The 23,255-nt window shown below is 43.6% G+C and overlaps 1 protein-coding gene across 2 annotated transcripts in view; it reads right to left on the bottom strand.

Moving 5' to 3' along the window:
- Window positions 1–139: 139 nt before the first annotated feature.
- LOC128684209 (uncharacterized) overlaps window positions 140–23,255 on the bottom strand; it is a 217,974-nt gene continuing 194,858 nt past the window's right edge. Inside the window, exons 3-4 of one of the 2 annotated variants that reach the window (XM_053770371.2) lie at window positions 14,414–14,539; window positions 140–7,284 (exon numbers count right to left, since the gene is read on the bottom strand). In XM_053770371.2, coding sequence (XP_053626346.2) covers window positions 7,207–7,284; window positions 14,414–14,539 — 204 coding nt within the window. In that variant the 3' untranslated portion in view covers window positions 140–7,206. The remainder of the gene's footprint in view (window positions 7,285–14,413; window positions 14,540–23,255) is intronic. The other variant, XM_070094395.1, reaches the window with a different exon arrangement.

Below are 23,255 nucleotides of genomic sequence, written 5' to 3' on the forward strand. Positions count from 1 at the left end.
ATATATATATATATATATATATATATATATATATATATATATATATATATATATATAATTTTATAATTTTATTATAATTATTATTATTATTAGAGAATGTAAGGAAAATAACTGAAGTTTATTCATTAATTCGTTTATTTATATAAACAGTACAAAATGTGCATATTAGCTACCGCATCAATACAACACAGAGGTAAGTCAGTAAATGCATTAATTGCTAGCACTCATAAAGCCTCTATACGTTGAGTTTGTTAATCCACTGTGTGGTGTGTGTGTGTGTGTGTGTGTGTGTATGTTGCTTGTGTTTGGTTGTGATTGTGTTGTTGTTTGTGTGTGGTAAGTGTTGGGTTATGTAGCGGTATGATGGTGATGTGTGTGTGTGGTGAGTGTTGGGTTATGTAGCGGTATGATGGTGATGTGTGTGGTGTTGTTTGTGTGTGGTGAGTGTTGGGTTATGTTGCGGTATGATGGTGATGTGTGTGTTGTTCTTTGTGTGTGGTGAGTGTTGGGTTATGTAGCAGTATGGTGGTGAAGTTTGTGGTGTTGATGTTATGTGTGGTGATGTTATGTGGTGGTGATGTGTGTGGTGTTGATGTTATGTGTAGTGTTGATATTATGTGTGGTGGTGATGTTATGTGTGGTGGTGATGTTATGTGTGGTGTTGATGTTACATGTGGTGTTGATGTTATGTGTGGTGGTGATGTTATGCATGGTGGTGATGTTATGTGTGGTGGTGATGTCATGTGTGGCGATGTTATGTGTGGTGGTGATGTTATGTGTGGTGTTGATGTTATGTGTGGTGGTGATGTTATGTGTGGTGATGTTATGTGTGGTGGTGATGTTATGTGTGGTGGTGATGTTATGTGTGGTGTTGATGTTATTTGTGGTGTTGATGTTATGTGTGGCGATGTTATGTGTGGCGTTGATGTTATGTGTAGTGTTGATGTTATGTGTAGTGTTGATGTTATGTGTGGTGGTGATATATGTGGTGATGTTTTGTGTGATGGTGATGTTATGTGTGGTGTTGATGCTATGTGTGGTGATGTTATGTGTGGTGGTGATGTTATGTGTGGTGATGTTATGTGTGGTGTTGATGTTATGTGTGGTGGTGATGTTATGTGTGGTGGTGATGTTATGTGTGGTGGCTGTGGTTGTACTTTACATAGTTTCATAATACGAAGATGACGTCAGTATTGTGTAGCCGTTACAACAATATTACGTCACTAGTTTCACCCAGATATTACAGATTTATGATGTTACGACCTGAGGAGGACATTACTGCTGGAGGAAGATATCAACACCAGAGGCAGACATCACCGCTAGAGGAAGACATCACCACCAGAGGAAAGACATCACCCCAGGAAAACATCATCACTTAAAGCCCTCATCAACACTGGAAGACATCAGCATTACTGGGAGACATTATCAACACTGAGAGACATCACCATCACAGGAAGACATCGGCACCATTGAGAGACATCTTCAACATTGAAAGACATCAGCACCACTGATAGACATCATCAACACTGAAAGATATCAGCACCACTGAGAAATATTGCCATCACTGGAAGACATGAGCACCACTTAGAGACATCACCACTGAGCGACATCATCAACGCTGGAAGACATTAGCACCACAGGGAGACATCACCACTGAGAGACATCATCAACACTGGAAGACATCAGCATCGCTGAGAGACTTCACCATCACTGGAAGACATCAGCACCAATGAGAGACATCACCATCACTGGAAGACATCAGCACCACTGAGAGACATCTCGATCACTGGAAGACATCAGCACCAGTGAGAGACATCATCACTGGAGGATATCAGTACCATTGAGAGAGCAGCACCACTGAGAGACATCACCATCACTGGAAGACATCAGCACCACTGAGAGACATCTCGATCACTGGAAGACATCAGCACCACAGAGACATCACCACTGGAAAACAGCACCACTGAGAGACAACACCATCACTGGGAGACATCATCAACACTGAGAGATATCAGCACCACTGAAAGACATCAGCACCACTGAAAGACATCAGCACCACTGAGAGACATCACCATCAAAGGAAGACATCAACACAGAGACATGACGAACACTGGAAGACATCAGCACCACTGAGAGACATCACCATCACAGGAAGATATCAGCACCACTGAGAGACATCACCAACACTGGAAGATATCAGCTCCACTGAGAGACATCACCATCACTGGAAGACATCAGCTCCACCGAGAGACATCAACACTAGAAGACATTACCACAGTTAATAATGTTACAATGGCTATAACAATACATATTTAAATAGGTTACATCAAACAATATTAAAACAGTAAACAAAGCTTAATAAATAAGGATAAATAAAGACATGGAATGTCAGCGAACACAATAAAGTATAAATGCCACACCATCCACTTTTATAATATTTTAGCATCTTGAAAACCTGGTAAATATTCAACCTGAAGTAGCCTGACTTGTCTCTAGATTGCTTCTTATACCTGTTTGAAGCAAGAACAAACTTGCAATATATAACAAAGAGACTTGCAACAACACATAATGGAGACTAACACCAACAAACAACTCAGGTACACAATAAAGCCTTACAGTCTAAAGTTAAAGCATTTTTATATATGTATGTATTTCATTAAGTTGAAACGTAAACAGCACTCTGTTCCTGCTCAGAGATGCACTGAGTGAACCCAGCAGCGGCCAGCGAAGAGGAGAGGCCAGGAGCTGAGAGCCCTGTAACCACATATTGATGAGAACATATGCAGTAGTTGATAATTATTACGAGCCGGCACACTCAGACATTCCTATGAACATAGACGCCGTATTATGCACGCAGATGCTCCGCTATACACGCAGACACCCTTCTATGCATGCACATGCTCCACTATGCAGGCAGACGCCCTACTATGCCCGCAGATTCCCTACTATGCATGTCGAAGCCCCGCTATGCACGCAGATGAGCTATACAAACTGCCTTGCAAAGTAGGAAACCAGAAACGCATTTAATTTCTGCTGTCCCGTCTTGACAATTCACACACACCTTTGGCCTCTACTAACGCCTTCCTTAACCGCACCCAGGATAATCTTACTCACAATACCTAACAAATAACTCTATCTCCATCCTCTCTCCTCCACACAAACTCTCTCCACCGATCTGCCCTCCCCAACCAAAGCCTCGTCATGATACTCAAGTTCAAAGACTCCTAGGAGGCACTCCCATACCCCCACACCCCTGCTACTAAACACCTACCTTACCCTTTCACCCTAGAAAACAGGACCCCTCACGATTCTCATACAACCTCCACGCACCCAAGACAGACAGTCTTATGCCACACACACTAGCCAGATGACACAGTAAGAGATCAGTGAAAGAACATTAAAGTTATGTTACACAAACACAAATGTCACTGAAAACAAGAGCTGAAAAGTATGAGATATTATTATTATTTATATTTTTATTATTATTATAGTCGGGTAACGTGCAAAACTCATGTGGTTGGAGAACTGGCTACTCGATCCTCCTTGCGCTAACTCAGATATGAATCTCTCGCAGTAGGCGTTTCCTTTTAAAAATGGGTAGGAGAGAATACTGGAAATGGAATCTAATAGTCACAGACGATGCAAAACTCTCAGAACTTATACCAAATGGAATATTCACTCAGAGGTATCATATAGTAAGATAAGTGAAATCTTGAAATGACAAATCTTTGCAGTGGAGAGTTCACAGACTATGCAGTAATAATAAATCATTTATATTCCATCGTCAATACTGGGAAGGCCAAAGACAAGAGAACAACAACAGAGCAGTGATAGAAATCTTGGAAGAAGCTAAGGTAAAAGTGTATAAAACTAAGAAAAACTATTAATCCCAGAAAAGAAAATTGTAACCATACGCACAGATAAGCCACAGGTACGTTAGAAAACACTTTTGTTTAGTCTTGGGGTGGTGAGTCAGTAGGGCGAAGTGGTTAAAGTGTGATGGAGGGAAACACTAAGTGGTTCCTAGTGTAGGTATGATAGTGTCCCAGAAGTCAGGAATCAGTGAAACTGATTGTTAGTGGTTAAGAGGTGGGACCAGGTCAGGAGCTACGATTCGACTTTCACAATCTAAACCAGTACATACCCACACCTACACAGTCGAACAGCTTTGGAAGTGTGTGCGCCTAGCAACTGTAAGAACTATATTGACGAACCTCTTAACATAGTCAGTCACAACGAAATGTGTCAGACATGTGATAGGTTACATAACTCCTGGAGCCTCCACCTCATCTAGCATGTAATAAAGCTAAAGAATGGCCAGAGTTTTGTAACGAAACAGCTCCTGACACTGAGAGGTTAGATTAGGTTTGGTAAGATTCGTCAAGAAACAGGACAGGTGTTTCCTGATGCGGGTCAGAGTCATATGATTACCCGCCACTAGAGCTTTTGGTCATTTGACCTAGGCCTTCCGCTGGCTAACCAGTCCTCCTTTAAAAACTGATATTTTGTTATATATTAGCTGGAAGGTCTAACCAACGAGAGCTAAAAGAACTGATCCTGAAGACTAGGTGATAAAAGAACCAGGGGACAGACGCAATAACGTGCAATATACTCACAGAGCTGATAGAGGAGACAAGGAGAGACTGAAAGGAAGATATCGGGCACTGGGAGGCTATATGAACTACAAGCGGGACAGTAAGAAAACTTTTTCATCCTCAGGATTACCAAGGAATCAGTGTAACTGGTTTATGTACTGGATTTGAATAGCGGCTCCAAAAGCTGAGACCACCTCACTAACCATCAATGTGTGAGTAACTAGTTGAAATGATTGAGCACGCACACACACACACACACACACACACACACACACACACACACACACATATACCTGGGCCAGGAGCTATGTCTCGACCCCTGCAGCCACAAATAGGTGAGTACACACACACACACACACACGCACACGCACACACACACACACACACACACACACACACACACACACACACACACACACACACACACACACACTCACACGCTCGCTCGCGCACGCACAGACACCTTTTCGTTAGGCAGTGATATGCACAATAAATTATTACAAGCAACTGTGTGGGGACAACAAAGGTCAGAAGTTCAAATGTTCTTGTTTAGAACGTGGATAACCAGCGAATCTGAAAAATCAGAAACGAAACCAGTCAGAGGTGGAGAAAGGGGGAGGTAGGAAAAACAATTAAAACTTAAAAATATTAATTATTTGATTTTGCAAACTTAAGTGAAGTATAACATGGAAGAAGAAGAATATGAAATAATGTGGTAAAGGGGAGGAAGGTGGGTGAGAAGAAAGGTAAAGGACAGGTGCCGCCAGGGATACATAATAATCCACAATGATACATGATCATCTACAATAATACAAAATAATTTACAATAACACACGCTGTGAGAATAATCTCATTAGTTAACATTATCTACGAAAGACTATCTGAGGACAGCTTGACAGCAGACTCCTACTGTCAAGCTGCAGCTTATGCACCCACTCTAAAACCCGTCCACCCGCCTGCCAGCCTGCCAGCCTGCCAGCCTGCCAGCCTGCCCACTCTACCGCCCACGAATCATCTAGCCTATTAGAAGCTTCTTGTATTATTCAAGCCTGGTCATGGTTGTGACGTCAAGCCTTCTCTGGCCCTGGGAGCTGGCGCCGATCTCGTCATTCTGAACATTTTCAGCTTTTCTTTTACTGTTTATTCCGTGTCAGGAGGAAAGCACAATGCTATATTTAAATTAAAAGTATTCATAATAAGCGTCAATTTTGATCATGTTTCTTCAACGAAAATATATTGAAAATATATTGATGAAATTGTATCCTGATTTTTACAGAAAATGCGATGACTGGTGGATGTGATTCTCTATTTGAACAAAATATTAAAAGTGTTATTCGATTTTTTACCTAAATTCCGGAATATTTAATATTTTGTGGTGATGTTAAGTCAAAGTTACTTAGCGGCTGTACAAAACAATCTGCCTGTCTTTACTTTACAGGACAGGCTTAACAAATACAGTTAGTGTGACATAAGCTTTGTAATATTTTAAATTTAAGAATTAATCTAAGTCTGCCCGAAATGCCTAGCCATGCTAGGTGTTCTAGTGGCACCCTCTGTAATTAGTATTTTACCAAAGTAAACCACACAATAACCAAATTCTGTAAACCCAGCATTGTAATCCTTATAGAGAATAAACTTTGAATTTGAATTTGAATTTGAATACCAGACATGAAAGTCTACAATTTCACTCAGCTCTCGGAAAGCTTTGGCAGTCAGCAAATTTTACTATTGATATTCTGCAGAAGATTAAATTATCTTATTCTACCCAGTGTAGAAAAAGGATGATGCTGAATCCTACAGTACGTAGAGAATCACGGGTGTTCTGTTATTAGTTATCTAAAACGAAGATAAAAAATTATACTAAAACATCGGGACCAAAAAAGCAAAAATTATCATCTGTAATATCAATGATATCCTCGTAGAGGCTTCATGAAGGACTCAAGATTAAAACACAAGTAATTGATTCTACATAACTAAAATAGAAAAAAAACGAGACCACATCGTGCTCTGTTGTTGAATGAAGAAGAGAGAGATGCATCATCAGAAAAATAATATTATCTACCAAGAACACTGTGGCCGTCTATGAAGAGGAGGTGTACAAACCACACTTTCATGAGGACTAAAATAATAAAAGCAGCAGTAGAAATGACTCAAAATTCCGGGGTTGTCGAAGGTAAAAGATAAAGTTGTCCTCGAGTCAGGAGAGTTTGGTATCGTCTCTGCAGCTTCAAATTAAATAACATCCATACGTCTTCGCAATATCTAGAAGTCAATCGAGATTGAAGGAATATGTGTAGATCCTCGTGTTGATCAGCAGCTGACCCTGGATAAGTATAGGTGCTATTGTCCTGCAGCTACCCAGAGATGTTGGCCCGCAACTGGTCCTGGTTGTGTATACATAAGCAGGACCTCCTGCTGGCCTTCAGCGGCTCCGTGATGTATATAGATATTCTTGCTGGCCTGCAGCAGCCCCTGGATGTATATAGGTGTTCCTGTTGGCCTACAGCAGTCCCTGTATGTGTATGGGTGCTCCTGTTGGTCTACAGCCACCCTTCGATGTGCGTAAGTGCTGCTGTTGGTTTGCAGGTGCCCCGGGGAAACAGCGTGGGCTTCAGTAGCCGTGGTTGGGCACGCCGCCGTAGATGAAGGGACTGGCCTTGCTGTTGAGACGGTCAGAGTCGGCTGGACCCTGCAAGGTGGGAAAGAGGCGCAGGTTAGTATGGGCCACCTGGTAATGGGTCAAGTTTTCTCTCTAAAGTGTGGCTTGTTGGCGAGTCGTTTCAGCCACGGTGTTCTGACTTTTCTTAAAAAAAGTCAAAGTAAAAATATTTTATTGCAACACAAAAAATGTCTAATTTTAATACACTGTATGTGAAACCACAATATAAAGTACTGTTATTCCAAACACTTTCGTCATATCTCACATTATTAAGGACTATTCAGGGGCGGCACCAGAATTTCTAAACTGGGGGCTTAGGGGGTGGCTAACTGGATGGAAGGGGAAAGGGACTAGGAGACTTAAAGCAGCGTTATTATTATTATTTCGGTTTGGGGCATGAGGGGGGGGCTGAGGGAATTTTAAGGGTCTGAAGACTTCCCCGGTCTTGGCGCCTCCCCTACTGTGGTTATACTGAATATTAACATAGCATCTATTTCTGATGATTTTATTGAACCATATATGAAATTATGTTGAGCAGTTTTTAAAAGTTGTTCCTAAAAATAGAATGATTATTCTTCTCCTACAGTACCACACTTGACAAAAATGGATGCAAACTAGATAAGTAAAATAAGGTAGGATCTTTCTCACGCTTAGCATACGGAGGGTCGAGCCTCCACTCCGTGTGGTGAACGACTCTCATGGACTGAGTGCTCTACAGAAATAAAACTATACCTGGAGTTTACCTGGAGAGAGTTCCGGTGGTCAACACCCCGGCGGCCCGGGCTGTGAACAGGCCTCATTGTAGACAGCCTGTACTGTCTGCAGAGACAGCCCATTCTGTCTGCCAGCTTAGTTCATATTTCGTGCCATGCTGGTGCTGCCACCTATGGGCCTTGCCACTTCAGTATGCCCAGACTTGCCTCTCTCTCACTCACACAGCAGCCTAGGAGGAAGACACAAGGCCTCCCAGCTCTCTCTCGTGGGATGGCCCTGCCCGGGCCATGGGCACAAACACACAAGCCTGTGTACCCACCACGACTTAACAATAAAGTAAGAAGCCTCTGAAGAAGATATATCATTTACTCCCCGCTACCAGAACACCAAATAATTTCATTAAACATTGGTAGCAGCGGTGGTCGCAGCAGTGTGTTTGCCTGGAGAGAGGAAGGAGAGGAATGAAGTCATCTTCACTTCATCACCCTACACAACAAGCATCCGTCTCTCAACGAGTTATCCTGATGTCGTGTCTGCACATTTGAGCACCCAGACACAGGTACAAGCAGGATCCAGCCGAAATTTGCCGAAATTCTCCGAGAATTGTAAGTGACCCCACGCTACAGCGTCCCACGCTGTTTCTCAAGTCACGTGTTCAGTGTCACTTGTATGTTGCTGTTGTTGTTCAGCTCAGCACAGCTGTTTCAGCAAGCCAGAGGTGAGTTTTGTAGTGATTTCTGCGTCCAGTGTGAGTTCTCCACATGTCTGTGGGTGGGGGAGGAGGAGAGGAAGTGGCTATTCCTCACCTTGCCCATGCTCGCCCTACTCATGCTCACCCGTCTACCATACACTCACCACTGCTCACTCCCTCTGCTGTGTTTTCTGCTGTTTTACGTGTGAATTCGTCGCCAGTGCTGTGTATCCGAGTGCCCGAGGCCACTCGAAGCTACATGGATCGGCATGCCACGTAGATCACGACGCCACGTGGATCACGACGCCACGTTGGGTGTGGGCGATGTCACGTGGATCTACCAGCCACGTGAGTTACCAGATGGCCCAGGCTTCATGCTGTGGTCTGCTGCCCGCATCACATTAACGTCACCGACGATGCTGCCCGACTTCACAACATCACCGATGCTGCTGCCCGACTTCATGATGTCACGATGTCTGCCTGACGTCACCTCGAGATGTCTGCTGACGCCACAGTGCTGCTGACATCACCTCGTGACATCACGCCTGACATCACATGATGTCACATCGAGTGTTTCTAGTAATTATTTCAGTATTGTCGAGAAGATTGAGAGAAAATATATGTCGTGTGTTAATTAATTCCTCTCAGTCAGTGTTCTCACATGTTAGTGTACCGTGGGTGTGTAAAGTTTCTGTGTGTCTAGTGAGGTCTGAGCCAGACCTGAGTAGCACCACTGTGCTAAGTCACCCGTGTGACCAGTGTGTTTGACAGCTATCAGACAGCCCTGAGCCCGAGCCCCCTTGTACAGGAAACTTTTATGCTTGTCGCTCGTGATGTTCTGCAGAATCGTACCTGCTACGATTCCCATCGAGATTTGTTTCACTTCACCTCCAGACCTTCAGAGTACAGTTATATGTAGAGAAACAAGTCTGGGGATGCTTAGACTAACCTCTGCTATAACTCCAACTGTTGAGAGAATGACACACCGTGTCAGCCTCGTGTCACAAGCTTCAGTGAGCAGCCTGCACAAAGAAGATGTCACTTTGACTGCTAGCTCTCTCACTGCAGTCTGGTGTATGATGTTACGACTCCCTGATGTTTCGCCCAGTCGTCTCTGCCACGACTCGCTCCACAACTCCACGCTCGCCGGCAGTGACAGCCCAGCGACAGTACCAGTCGAGAAGTGTCCTCCTGAGTCGCTTGCCAGAAGCCCTGCCCAGTTTCCGAGTTTTGTCGACGCCTCACTCGAGGGCACCAGCATGTCGTGCCCCAGGTTGAGTGAAAACCTGCAGCGACTCCTACGTTGACTGCTTCACCGTTCCAGAGGAGACCGTAACCTGTTACGTCACAGCTCAGCCGCAGCGATGTCTCCTGTGTTGCAGTATCTGTCCAGATGCAGGAAGGCATGCAGTGATGCCCTTCGATGCTCACTGCCTTTGACCACGATGTTTAGCACACCCACATGTTTTTTTCTTCCCTCCCTGTAGGAAGTTTTTTTTCCATGTTCATATGTATGTATATGTTTTTATTTTGTGTTCTGTGCCCTGTTCCTACGAGAGAGACCGAGTTCCTTTTACCACCAGTATTGTTGTGTCGGGACGACGCGCGGTAGGTGGCCGAGCGTATGTAGACAGCCTGTATTGTCTGCAGAGACAGCCCATGCTGTCTGCCAGCTTAGTTCATATTTTGCGCCATGCTGGTGCTGCCACCTATGGGCCTTGCCACTTCAGTATGCCCAGACTTGCCTCTCTCTCACTCACACAGCGGCCTAGCAGGAAGACACAAGGCCTCCCAGCTCTCTCTCGTGGGACGGCCCTGCCCAGGCCATGGGCACAAACACACAAGCCTGTGTACCCACCACGGTTTAACAATAAAGTAAGAAGCCTCCGAAGAAGATATATCATTTACTCCCCGCTACCAGAACACCAAATAATCCTTTTTATATCATGGTAGATCAGAGCCTGATCAACCAGGCTGTTACTGCTGGCTACACTTTAGGTGCTTGTCCAGTGCTTGCTTGAAGACAGCCAGGGGTCTATTGGTAATCCCCCTTAGGTATGCTGGGAGGCAGTTGAACAGTCTTGGCCCCCTGACACTTATTTTGTTGTCTCTTCACGTGCTAGTGACACCCCTGCTTTTTATTGGGGGATGTTGCATCGTCTGCCGAGACTTTCGCTTTCGTAGTGAGTGATTTTCGTGTGCAAGTTCGGTACTAGTTCCTCTTGGATTTTCCAGGTGTATATAATCATGTATCTCTCCCTCCTGCATTCCAGGGATACAGGTTCAGGAACTTCAAGCCCTCCCAGTAATTGAGGTGTTTTATCTCTGTTATGAGTGCCGTGAAGGTTATCTGTACATTTTCTAGGTCATCAATTTCACCTGCTTTGAAAGGAGGTGTTAGTGTGCAGGAATATTCCAGCCTAGATATAACAAGCGACCCGAAGAGTGTCATCGTGGGCTCGGCATCCCTAGTTTTGAAGGTTCTCATTATCCATCCTGTCATTTTTCTAGCAGATGCGATTGATACAATGTTATGGTCCTTGAAGGTGAGATCCTCCGACATGATCACTCACAGCTCTTTGACGTTAGTTTTTCGCTCTATTTTGTGGCTGAAATTTGTTTTATACTCTGATGAAATTTTAATTTCCTTATATTTACCATATTGGAATAATTTAAATTTCTCATCGTTGAACTTCACATTGTTTTCTGCAGCCCACTGCAAGATTTGGTTGATGTCCGCTTAGAGCCTTGCAGTGTCTGCAATGGAAGACACTGTCATGCAGATTCGGGTGTTATCTGCAAAGGAAGACACGGTGCTGTGGCTGACATCCTTGTCCATGTCGGATATGAGGATGAGAAACAAGATGGGAGCAAGTAATGTGCCTTGCGGTACAGAGCTTTTCACCGTAGCCACCTCAGACTTTACTCTGTTGACTACTACTCTTTGTGTTCTGTTTTTGAGGAAATTATAGATCCATCTGCCAAGTTTTCCTGTTATTCCTTTAGCACGCATTTTGTGCGCTATTATGCCATGGTCACACTTGTCGAAGGCTTTTGCAAAGTCTGTGTATATTACATCTGCATTCTTTTTGTCTTCTAGTGCATCTAGGACCTTGTCGTAGTGATCCAGTAGTTGAGACAGACAGGAGCGACCTGCTCGAAACCCATGTTGCCCTGGGTTGTGTAATTGATGGGTATCTAGATGGGTGATGATCTTGCTTCTTAGGACCCTTTCAAAGATTTTTATGATATGGGATGTTAATGCTATCGGTCTGTAGTTCTTCGCTATTGCTTTACTTCCCCCTTTGTGGAGTAGGACTATGTCTGTTGTTTTTAGTAACTGTGGGACGACCCCAGTGTCCATGCTCCCTCTCCATAGGATGTTAAAAGCACATGATAGGGGCTTCTTGCAGTTCTTGATGAACACGGAGTTCCATGAGTCTGGTCCTGGGGCAGAGTGGATGGGCATGTCATTTATCGCCTGTTCGAAGTCATTTGGCGTCAGGATAACATCAGATAGGCTTGTGTTTACCAAATCCTTTGGCTCTCTCATAAAAAATTCGTTTAGATCCTAGACTCTCAGTCTGGTTAGTGGCTTGCTAGAAGCTGAGTCATGTTGGGACTTGAGTAGCTCACTCATTTCCTTGCTGTCATCTGGAATGTTGTTCTCGACTTTGATTTGGCATAAGAAAAGAAATACTTTGGGTTTCTTTCAATTTCATTTATGACTTAGTTTTCCCGCAATTCCTGATTCCTATAACATTCCTTTACCTTTAGTTCGATGTTTGGTATTTCTCTGATCAGTGTCTCCCTACGCATTTCAGATATATTGGCCTCTTTTAGCCGCTCTGTTATTCTTTTTCGTCGCCTGTAAAGGGAACGTCTGTCTCTTTCTATTTTACATCTACTCCTCCTCTTTCTTAAAGGAATATGCCTTGAGCATACATCGAGTGCCACGGAGTTAATCTGTTCTAAGCATAAGTTGGGGTCTGTTTTGCTTAGTATATCTTTCCAGCTTATATCGGTTAGGACTTGGTTTACATGGTCCCACTTTATGTTCTTATTATTGAAGTTGAATTTGGTGAAGGCTCCCTCGTGACTGATCTCATTTTGTTGGTCTGGGGCTCCGCACATACATGTCTGAACCTCGATTATGTTGTGATCCGAGTACTATATTGTTTTTGATATGGTGACATTTCGTATCAGATCATCATTATTAGTGAAGATGAGGTCCAGTGCATTCTCCAGTCTAGTAGGCTATATTATTTGTTGGTTTAAGCTGAATTTTGTGCAGAGATTTAAAAGCTCATGTGTGTGTGAGTTCTCGTCTGAGCTGCCTCCTGATGTTAACACTACAGCAACATTATTTGCTATATTCCTCCATTTTAGGTGCCTTAAGTTGAAATCCCCCAGGAGCAAGATGTTGGGGGCAGGAGCTGGAAGATTTTCCAGACAGTGGTCAATTTTCAACACCTGCTCCTGGAATTGTTGGGATGTTGCATCCGGAGGCTTGTAGATTACCACAATGACTAGATTTTGGTTCTTGATCTTTACTGCTAAAACTTCCACTACATCATTTGAAGCATTAAGCAGTTCTTTGCAAATAAGTGACTCTGCGATATACAGGCCAACCCCCCCCCCTTTGCCTGTTCACTCTGTCGCATCTGTTGTAACCTGGGATCCATATTTCGTTGTCCAAGTGATCCTTTATGTGGGTCTCTGTGAAACCCGCGAACATTGCATTTGCCTCTGCAAGCAGTCCACGAGTGAAAGGTATTTTGTTGTTCGTTGCTGGCTTTAGACCCTGTATACTTGCAAAGAAGAATGTCGTCGGATTGGTGGTACTGGGGGAGACTTTTTTTTTCCGGCACTAATATTTGTATAGTATGCAGTATTTTTAAAATAATGTGAGAACTTGTTCGCTTGTTTAGCAGAGTTTGTCAAGTTTGTGGTTTTATCAGCTTTAATTAATTAACAAGTCAGGAATTTATTAACAGTAGTGATAGTGTTAGTAGTATTACAAATATTAATTAACTATATGTAAGTAGAAACAAACCTAAATAATTAGTTTTTTGTTTAAATATTTTGCACCTCAAGACATCTCAGTCATGTTATTTATTTTTATTTATATTGCATACAGTGTAGAATTAAGATAAAATTTGTTGGGATTTTTAATCTGGGGAAGGGTTAAGCACCCAGGATAACCCAAGAAAGTCAGTGCGTCATCGAGGACTGCCTTTCTTATTTCCACTGGGATCCTTTAATCTTGTCTCCCAGGATGCGACCCACAACAGTGGACTAATACGCAGGTGTAAGCGGGTGTAAGAAAACGTGCCCAACGTTTCCACTCATACCAGGGACTGAACCATGGAGACTCAGTGTGAGTGAGGCGAGTTCATTGCCAACTGAGCCACGGGACACCTGTTGTGGTATCCTAGGCATTATTTCGAATGTGTCGAGGTTTCCCACATTTTAGACAATATAATAATATTGACGATGGTGGTATTAGTGAAAAATAACAGAACTATTATATTCTCCTTATGTATTATTTTAATAATAATAATAATAATAATAATAATAATAATAATAATAATAATAATAATAATAATAATAATAATTATTATTATTATTATTATTATTATTATGTACAGCAACAGTACTAACAGTAGTAGTGTTAGCAGCAGTAGTAGTATTAGTATAATCAACTCAAGAATAACACCATCCAGGTTGGTGGGTGGTGTAGGCGTGCAAGACCTTTGTAACATCTGAGAGGACAGCATGTGCAGCCCTGCATCTGTTGCCCAGGGCCCTGGTCATGGTCTCTCCGGCCACCACCAACTCAGCGTCCAGAGCTGTCACAAGGCTGTCCATCATCGTCACCTGTAACAATATCAGTGTCACATGGGCTGTCCTAGTCACATGTGTTTTGTACATCATATATCCTGGTTACCTACTGTGTTGAAGTCACCAACCTTGGTTACCTCACCAGTGTTAGAGGTATTCTGTTGCTGCTGTGTTTGATACTAAAGTGTTGTATCTGAGGTATGAGGCTTTGAGCTGTTCTGGCTTCTTTTAAGTTTATCGGTCAGGGATAAACACCTGACTACGTCTCGGTTATATGACGACTTTCTCAGTGGCTTATTATCTGTGACACTGATCAGTTGTGGCCTTGATGTCTCTAAGATCAAAGTAGGGAAAAAATGTGTTATATTGGTTCTGGCTTGTGTACGTCAGTGTTGTGTTCAGACTGCTTGTGTGAAGTGCACATACACACACTACATAGTTGAGCTACAACTGGAAAGAGTAGCAGGAATAGGATGGAAAAAACCAAACTACAAAAGTAGGGGCTACACAAGCATGAGGAGCTTCCTGCAAGACGTTCAGTGGGAGAGAGAACTGGCAGGAAACCCAGTAAAAGAAATGATGGACTGTGACAACAAAATGCAAGGAGGAGAGGTTTGTTCCCAAGGAAAAAAGAAATAATGGGAAGACCAGAACGAGTCCTTGGTTCACCCAAAGGTGTAGGGAGGCAAGGTAGGAAAGGTATAGAAGACAAAGGTCCCAGGAATATAGAGAGATCAGCCGAAGAGCCAGAAACGAATATGCACAGATAAAAAGGAAGGCTCAGCGCCATTACGAAAATGACAGCAATGAAAGTCAAGTCTGACCCGAAGCTGTTGTATAGCCACATCAGGAGGAAAACAACAGTCAAGGACCAGGTAATCAGACTGAGGAAGGATGATGGGGAGTTCACAAGAAACGACCAAGAGGTATGTATAGAGCTCAACACGAGATTTAAAGAAGTATTTACAGTGGAAGCAGGTAGGACTCCAGGAAATCAGAACAGGGAGGTACACCAACAAGTGCTGGATGAGGTACACATAACCGAGGAGGAGGTGAAAAAGGTATGTGAACTTGATACCTCAAAAGGCGGCAGGACCAGACATCTCTCTGTGGGTCCTTAGAGAGGGAGCAGAGATGCTGTGTGTGCCACTAACAAAGATCTTCAGCACATCCACTGAAACTGGGCAGCTACCTGAGGAATGGAAGATGGCAAATATTACCTGGAGTTTACCTGGAGGGAGTTCCGGGGGTCAACGCCCCCGCGGCCCGGTCTGTGACCAGGCCTCCTGGTGGATCACAGCCTGATCAACCAGGCTGTTGCTGCTGGCTGCACGCAAACCAACGTACGAGCCACAGCCCGGCTGATCAGGAACTGACTTTAGGTGCTTGTCCAGTGCCAGCTTGAAGACTGCCAGGGGTCTGTTGGTAATCCCCCTTATGTGTGCTGGGAGGCAGTTGAACAGTCTCGGGCCCTTGACACTTATTGTATGGTCTCTTAACGTGCTAGTGACACCCCTGCTTTTTATTGGGGGATGTTGCATCGTCTGCCGAGTCTTTCGCTTTCATAGTGAGTGATTTTCGTGTGGAAGTTCGGTACTAGTCCCTCTTGGATTTTCCAGGTGTATATAATCATGTATCTCTCCCTCCTGCATTCCAGGGAGTACAGGTTCAGGAACTTCAAGCCCTCCCAGTAATTGAGGTGTTTTATCTCTGTTATGCGCGCCGTGAAGGTTCTCTGTACATTTTCTAGGTCATCAATTTCACCTGCTTTGAAAGGAGGTGTTAGTGTGCAGGAATATTCCAGCCTAGATATAACAAGCGACCCGAAGAGTGTCATCGTGGGCTCGGCATCCCTAGTTTTGAAGGTTCTCATTATCCATCCTGTCATTTTTCTAGCAGATGCGATTGATACAGTGTTATGGTCCTTGAAGGTGAGATCCTCCGACATGATCACTCCCAGGTCTTTGACGTTGGTGTTTCGCTCTATTTTGTGGCCAGAATTTGTTTTGTACTCTGATGAAGATTTAATTTCCTCATGTTTACCATATCTGAGTAATTGAAATTTCTCATCGTTGAACTTCATATTGTTTTCTTCAGCCCACTGAAAGATTTGGTTGATGTCCGCCTGGAGCCTTGCAGTGTCTGCAATGGAAGACACTGTCATGCAGATTCGGGTGTCATCTGCAAAGGAAGACACGGTGCTGTGGCTGACATCCTTGTCTATGTCGGATATGAGGATGAGGAACAAGATGGGAGCGAGTACTGTGCCTTGTGGAACAGAGCTTTTCACCGTAGCTGCCTTGGACTTTACTCTGTTGACGACTACTCTCTGTGTTCTGTTAGTGAGGAAATTATAGATCCATCGACCGACTTTTCCTGTTATTCCTTTAGCACGCATTTTGTGCGCTATTACGCCATGGTCACACTTGTCGAAGGCTTTTGCAAAGTCTGTATATATTACATCTGCATTCTTTTTGTCTTCTAGTGCATTTAGGACCTTGTCGTAGTGATCCAATAGTTGAGACAGACAGGAGCGACCTGTTCTAAACCCATGTTGCCCTGGGTTGTGTAACTGATGGGTTTCTAGATGGGTGGTGATCATGCTTCTTAGGACCCTTTCAAAGATTTTTATGATATGGGATGTTAGTGCTATTGGTCTGTAGTTCTTTGCTGTTGCTTTACTGCCCCCTTTGTGGAGTGGGGCTATGTCTGTTGTTTTTAGTAACTGGGACGACCCCGGTGTCCATGCTCCCTCTCCATAGGATGGAAAAGGCTCGTGATAGGGGCTTCTTGCAGTTCTTGATGAACACAGAGTTCCATGAGTCTGGCCCTGGGGCAGAGTGCATGGGCATGTCATTTATCGCCTGTTCGAAGTCATTTGGCGTCAGGATAACATCGGATAGGCTTGTGTTAATCAAATTTTGTGGCTCTCTCATAAAAAATTCATTTTGATCTTCGACTCTCAGTCTGGTTAGCGGCTTGCTAAAAACTGAGTCATATTGGGACTTGAGTAGCTCACTCATTTTCTTGCTGTCATCTGTGTAGGACCCATCTTGTTTAAGTAGGGGCCCAATACTGGACGTTGTTCTCGATTTTGATTTGGCATAGGAGAAGAAATACTTTGGGTTTCTTTCGATTTTATTTATGGCTTTTAGTTCTTCCCGCGATTCCTGACTCCTAAAGGATTCTTTTAGCTTAAGTTCGATGCTTGCTATTTCTCTGACCAGTGTCTCCCTACGCATTTCAGATATATTGACCTCTTTTAGCAGCTCTGTTATTCTTTTCCGTCGCCTGTAAAGGGAGCGCCTGTCTCTCTATTTTACATCTACTCCTCCTTTTTCTTAGAGGAATAAGCCTTGTGCATACATCGAGTGCCACCGAGTTAATCTGTTCTAGGCATAAGTTGGGGTCTGTGTTGCTTAGTATATCTTCCCAGCTTATATCGGTTAGGACTTGGTTTACTTGGTCCCACTTTATGTTTTTGTTATTGAAGTTGAATTTGGTGAATGCTCCCTCGTGACTAGTCTCATTATGTCGGTCTGGGGCTCCACGCATACATGCCTGAACCTCAATTATGTTGTGATCTGAGTATATTGTTTTTGATATGGTGACATTTCTTATCAGATCATCATTGTTAGTGAAGATGAGGTCTAGTGTATTCTCCAGTCTAGTAGGCTCTATTATTTGCTGGTTTAAATTGAATTTTGTGCAGAGATTTAAAAGCTCGTGTGAGTGTGAGTTTTCATCAGAGCTGCCTCCTGGTGTTCTTACTGCAACAATATTATTTGCTATATTCCTCCATTTTAGGTGCCTTAAGTTGAAATCCCCCAGGAGCAAGATGTTGGGTGCAGGAGCTGGAAGATTTTCCAGACAGTGGTCAATTTTTAACAGCTGTTCCTGGAATTGCTGGGATGTTGCATCCGGAGGCTTGTAGACTACCACAATGACTAGGTTTTGTTTCTCGACCTTTACTGCTAAAACTTCCACTACATCATTTGAGGCATTAAGCAGTTCTGTGCAAACAAGTGACTCTGCAATGTACAGGCCAACCCCTTCCCCCCCTTTTGCCTGTTCACTCTGTCACATCTGTATAGGTTGTAACCTGGGATCCATATTTCGTTGTCCAAGTGATCCTTTATGTGGGTCTCAGTGAAAGCCGCGAACATTGCCTTTGCCTCTGCAAGCAGTCCACGGATGAAAGGTATTTTGTTGTTTGTTGCTGGCTTTAGACCCTGTATATTTGCAAAGAAGAATGTTATCGGACTGGTGGTATTGTTGGTACTGGGGGGGATTTTTTTTCTGGCATTAGTATCTGTATCTGTTGGTTTGGAGTGGAGGCCATCGACTGTGGTTCCACTCCAGGAATGACTGGATTTGGTGTACGATTTCTGCCATTTCCTGCCAGTTTTTTTTCCTTCCTGGCACTAAAAAACCTCTCCCTCTTGAGTGGCTGTGGCTACCCAGGTTTTCCCATGGCCTGGATGTTTTGTGTCCTTTTGTCCCCTTTAGATGGTATGCCTGGCAATTTAAGTTATAGCACAGTCTTTCCTGTACTGAAGAGGTACACAGTTCAGGGTGAAAAAGCTTACAGGAAGGGAGTTTGCATTTTCCTGTTGTCATATGGGCATGGCATTTTCTAGGGTGGTCATAGTTGCACGTCCCATCTGTTTTTCCAGATTTCCCATGCCAGCAGATACCAAGTGCATAGTATGTGCACAGGCTTGGTTTCCGTTTGCCTTGGGTTTCTGTGACTGTATTCCCTGTTGGTGCATGTTTCCCTGTCTTACTTCTATCCTCCCTAGCACCAACAATGGAGCTCCCACCAGCTGTTTTTGGTAATATATCCTCACTATTGCTAGTGGAGTCCTCTTGTTTGCTATTTCCTGCGGTATTTCTAGTTTGCAATATTGGTTTTATCTTATCTTTGACTACACTTGTTTCCCTACTATGGCTCCTGTCCCCTATGAGGTCATTTATATGTATTCCTTCCTGCGTATAATTCCCGACTACCTGGACAAAATCTCCAGCTTCACCATTACTGTCTCCCAGGACAGCATCTCCAGCTTCACCATTACTGTCTCCCAGGACAGCACCTCCAGCTTCACCATTTCTGTCTCCCAGGACAGCACCTCCAGCTTCACCATTACTGTCTCCCAGGACAGCACTATCAGCCCCACATTTACTGACTACCAGGTCTTCATCTCCAGCCTTACAGTTTCTGACTACATGGCCAGTATCAAGAGCAGTACCATTCAGCCCAGACTTTTTATGTTCCCATCTGTTGTAGAAAGCTTCCAGGTTTTCTATGAAAGCAGCTTTGATGTTATCCTCTTTTAATACCCTTGTGATTTTAGTCCACAGATTTATCTCATTTGGGCATACCCAAAAACACTTCCCTGTTTTAACACTGCTTGTAGCTAGTTCTTGGATATCTGCACAAGGGGTGTGACACCAATTTCCACAAAAATGACAATTTACCCATGTGGAAGCCCGTTTGTTTGACTGACCACAGACTACACACAGCTTCATAATGATTTGAATGGTTGATTTACTGTAATTCTACTAGCAACCTCTTGAATATTCTATTAATAACCTCCTTACATGAAGCTCTAGCTATTTGTATTTCTGTTTCTAACTGTTTTTGTATATTGGACAGCTTACCGTGCACGTTCCTGATTTATATTTAATGTTTGTGTTTATAAGGGCGCCTACAACCCCACCCGTTTACAGTCTGCTTTATTGTCCAACGAAACCGTTTGAAACCAGTCAAGGGTTCGGACCAGTCAAGGGTTCGGACCAGTCAAGGGTTCGGACCAGTCGATCTGATCTGATCAGTGGGTCACTTATTTAAAACATACTGGTCGGTGATTTGAGCTAACACATGAAGGATCTACTGGAAATTATCTACCCGAGTAATATGTGATTTGATTGATACAAAAGTATAACTTGCGTGTTGAAGAAACCGGTGACTGCTGGCAACTCCTACAATGACGAACGGTCGACCTCAACCCTTGTTTATCAATCGCTGTATCTAGCTTTTCTATTTTTTTTTCCGTCTCCACCACAATAAATGCTATATTATCACTATAGTTGACTGGTGGAAATTTTGGGGGAAGGACGCTTTTTCTGTAGTAATAATTGCTTCTCGTTGTGTATATTGCGACCGCTGGTAACTACAGGTTATATGAAATTCACAGTATACGTCTGGTATTTCAAGAAAAAAGAAACTAATGAAAGTCACTCCACTCCACTAAGTACCATTATAATACTGGTTAGTTGCTACTACAACACTGTATTCTGCTATTCACTGGTATCACTAGATTATATGCGAGTACACTAGCAGACCAGGAAGATTATTAAAAACAGCTGACCTGTGGTAAGTTTCTGGCGACTTCTGGCACCTGCCTCTATAGGCTTATCACTTCATTTACAAATTCACCTGTTTTCAAATGACACTTTAGCCTTTATCATCTATATACTAGGGAGCCACTGTAGTATATAGTCCCAATTTTTAAAAAAAGAGACAGATACGAGGCATTAAACTACAGACCTGTGTCACTAACGTGTATAGTATGCAAAGTCATGGAGAAGATCATCAGGAGGAGGGTGGTGAGCACCTGGAAAGAAACAAGCGTATAATTGACAACCAGCACGGCTTCATGGAAGGAAAATCCTGTATCACAAACCTACTAGAGTTTTATGACAAGGTGACAGAAGTAAGACAAAAGAGAGAGAGAGGGGTGGATAGACTGCATTTTCTTGAACTGCAAGAAGGCCTTCGACACAGTTCCTCACAAGAGGTTAATGCAAAAGCTAGAGGATCAGGCACACATAACAGGAAAGGCACTGCAATGGATCAGAGAATACCGGACAGGGAGGCAACAACGAGTCACGGTATGTGATGAGGTGTCAGAGTGGGTGCCTGTGACAAGCGGGGTTTCACAGGGGTCAGTCCTAGGACCTGTGCTGTTTTTGGTATATCTGAATGACGTAACAGAAGGGATAGACTCAAAAGTGTCCTTGTTTGCAGACGATGTGAAGTTAATGAGAAAAATCAAATCTGTCGAGGATCAGGCAGGACTACAAAGAGAACTGGACAGGCTACAAGCCTGTGTGTGTATATATATATATATATATATATATATATATATATATATATATATATATATATATATATATATATATATATATATATATATATATATATATATATATATATATATATATATATATATATATATATATATATATATATATATATATATATATATATATATATATATATATATATATATATATATATATATAGACTGTTTCTGGCAGTGGGTCGTCCCAGCCTAGGTTCAGCTCCCAGGTCTGTTGCACTAGCATCCTCCCTCGAATGGTGATGGATGTCAGCAAACCCAAAGGATCAAAGGCAGTTTGCACTTTACTCAGCAAGGACCTCCTGGTCAGCTTCCCTTCCCCATCAGCTTTCCTCATTAGCCTAAGTCTGTCTTCCTTGATTTCCCACTCCAGTCCCAACACCGATGTTACCTCAGGTACTGAGTAGCCAGCATAGTCACATTCCACCGTGCCCCGCAATGTTGGATTGTTTGTCACCCATTCTCTCAATGGCATGTTAGCCGAGAGCATCTCCTGATTAGACTCTCGGTAAATGTCCATCAACAGCCTTTCATCTGAGGTGGTACCTTGCATGTTGTCTACATAAAATAGGGTCTTCAGTAATTCTTTAAGCAGGCTGTTACAGTTCACAAGGTGGTAGTCTATGGTGGCCTGTAATATGAATGGTGAACTAGTGGCACCAAGCAACACTGCCCTGAATCTGTAGGTATCATACCCTTGCTTGGGCACCTCCCTGTTAGCCAACCACAAGAACCTTGTGTAGTCCCTGTCTTGTGGCTGCAACCCAATACGTAGGAAGGCCTTGCTAATATCTGCCGCATAGGCATACTGTTCTGTCCTGAATCTCAACAATACATCTGCTAATTTCTGCGTCAGGGAGGGCCCTGTGAGCAGACAGTCGTTCAACGATGGCTCTCGAGGACTCGCCTGTGAGCTGCAGTTGAAGACTACTCTGATGGGAGTGGTTACTGACTCCTTGGTGACTGCCATGTGTGGAAGATAATGGGTGTTTTCCCCAGGGTTGGCATTGGGCACTTTCTCAATGAACCCGAGGGCCAACTGTTCCTTAATAATATCATTGTATTTCCCCACCAGACCCTTCTTGGTCAGGCTGTTCACCAATGAATACAACTGACCCCATGCCTTCTTGAAATTAGTGGGCAGCGTTGGGTGTACCGGTTTCCATGGGAGTCGCACCCAGTACTGTCCGTCCCTGAACTGCACATGGTTCAAGTAATCTCGATACGTCTCTTCATGTTCAGGGGGCGGCTGGTCACCCTTAATCCCTACTACATCCAGGTCCCATAGTTTATGGACCGGCTCACCGTCAGATATGCCAACTTGCGTCTCTGACAGGTCTTCGTGCACCCCAATCCGCATCACCAGTACAGCCTCAGTCGCTGTAATACCGGAGCCCTCCTTCCCCGGGGTCGCAGGGAAATGAGCTGGTACCCTGCCTCCTACGATGTACCCCGCTGGAGTCCTGTACAGGCCAACACCCTCCTTGATAACCTTTCTCGTAGACACAAACTCGTCTATGTAATCTCCTCCTACCAAGATTCCTACATTACTAACGTTGTCTGGAGCAAGGTCTGGTTCCGCTAGCTTCACACCCAACTCCCTCAAA

Source organism: Cherax quadricarinatus, chromosome 4 (genome assembly GCF_038502225.1).
Source record: "Cherax quadricarinatus isolate ZL_2023a chromosome 4, ASM3850222v1, whole genome shotgun sequence".
Taxonomy (NCBI): Eukaryota; Metazoa; Arthropoda; class Malacostraca; order Decapoda; family Parastacidae; genus Cherax; species Cherax quadricarinatus.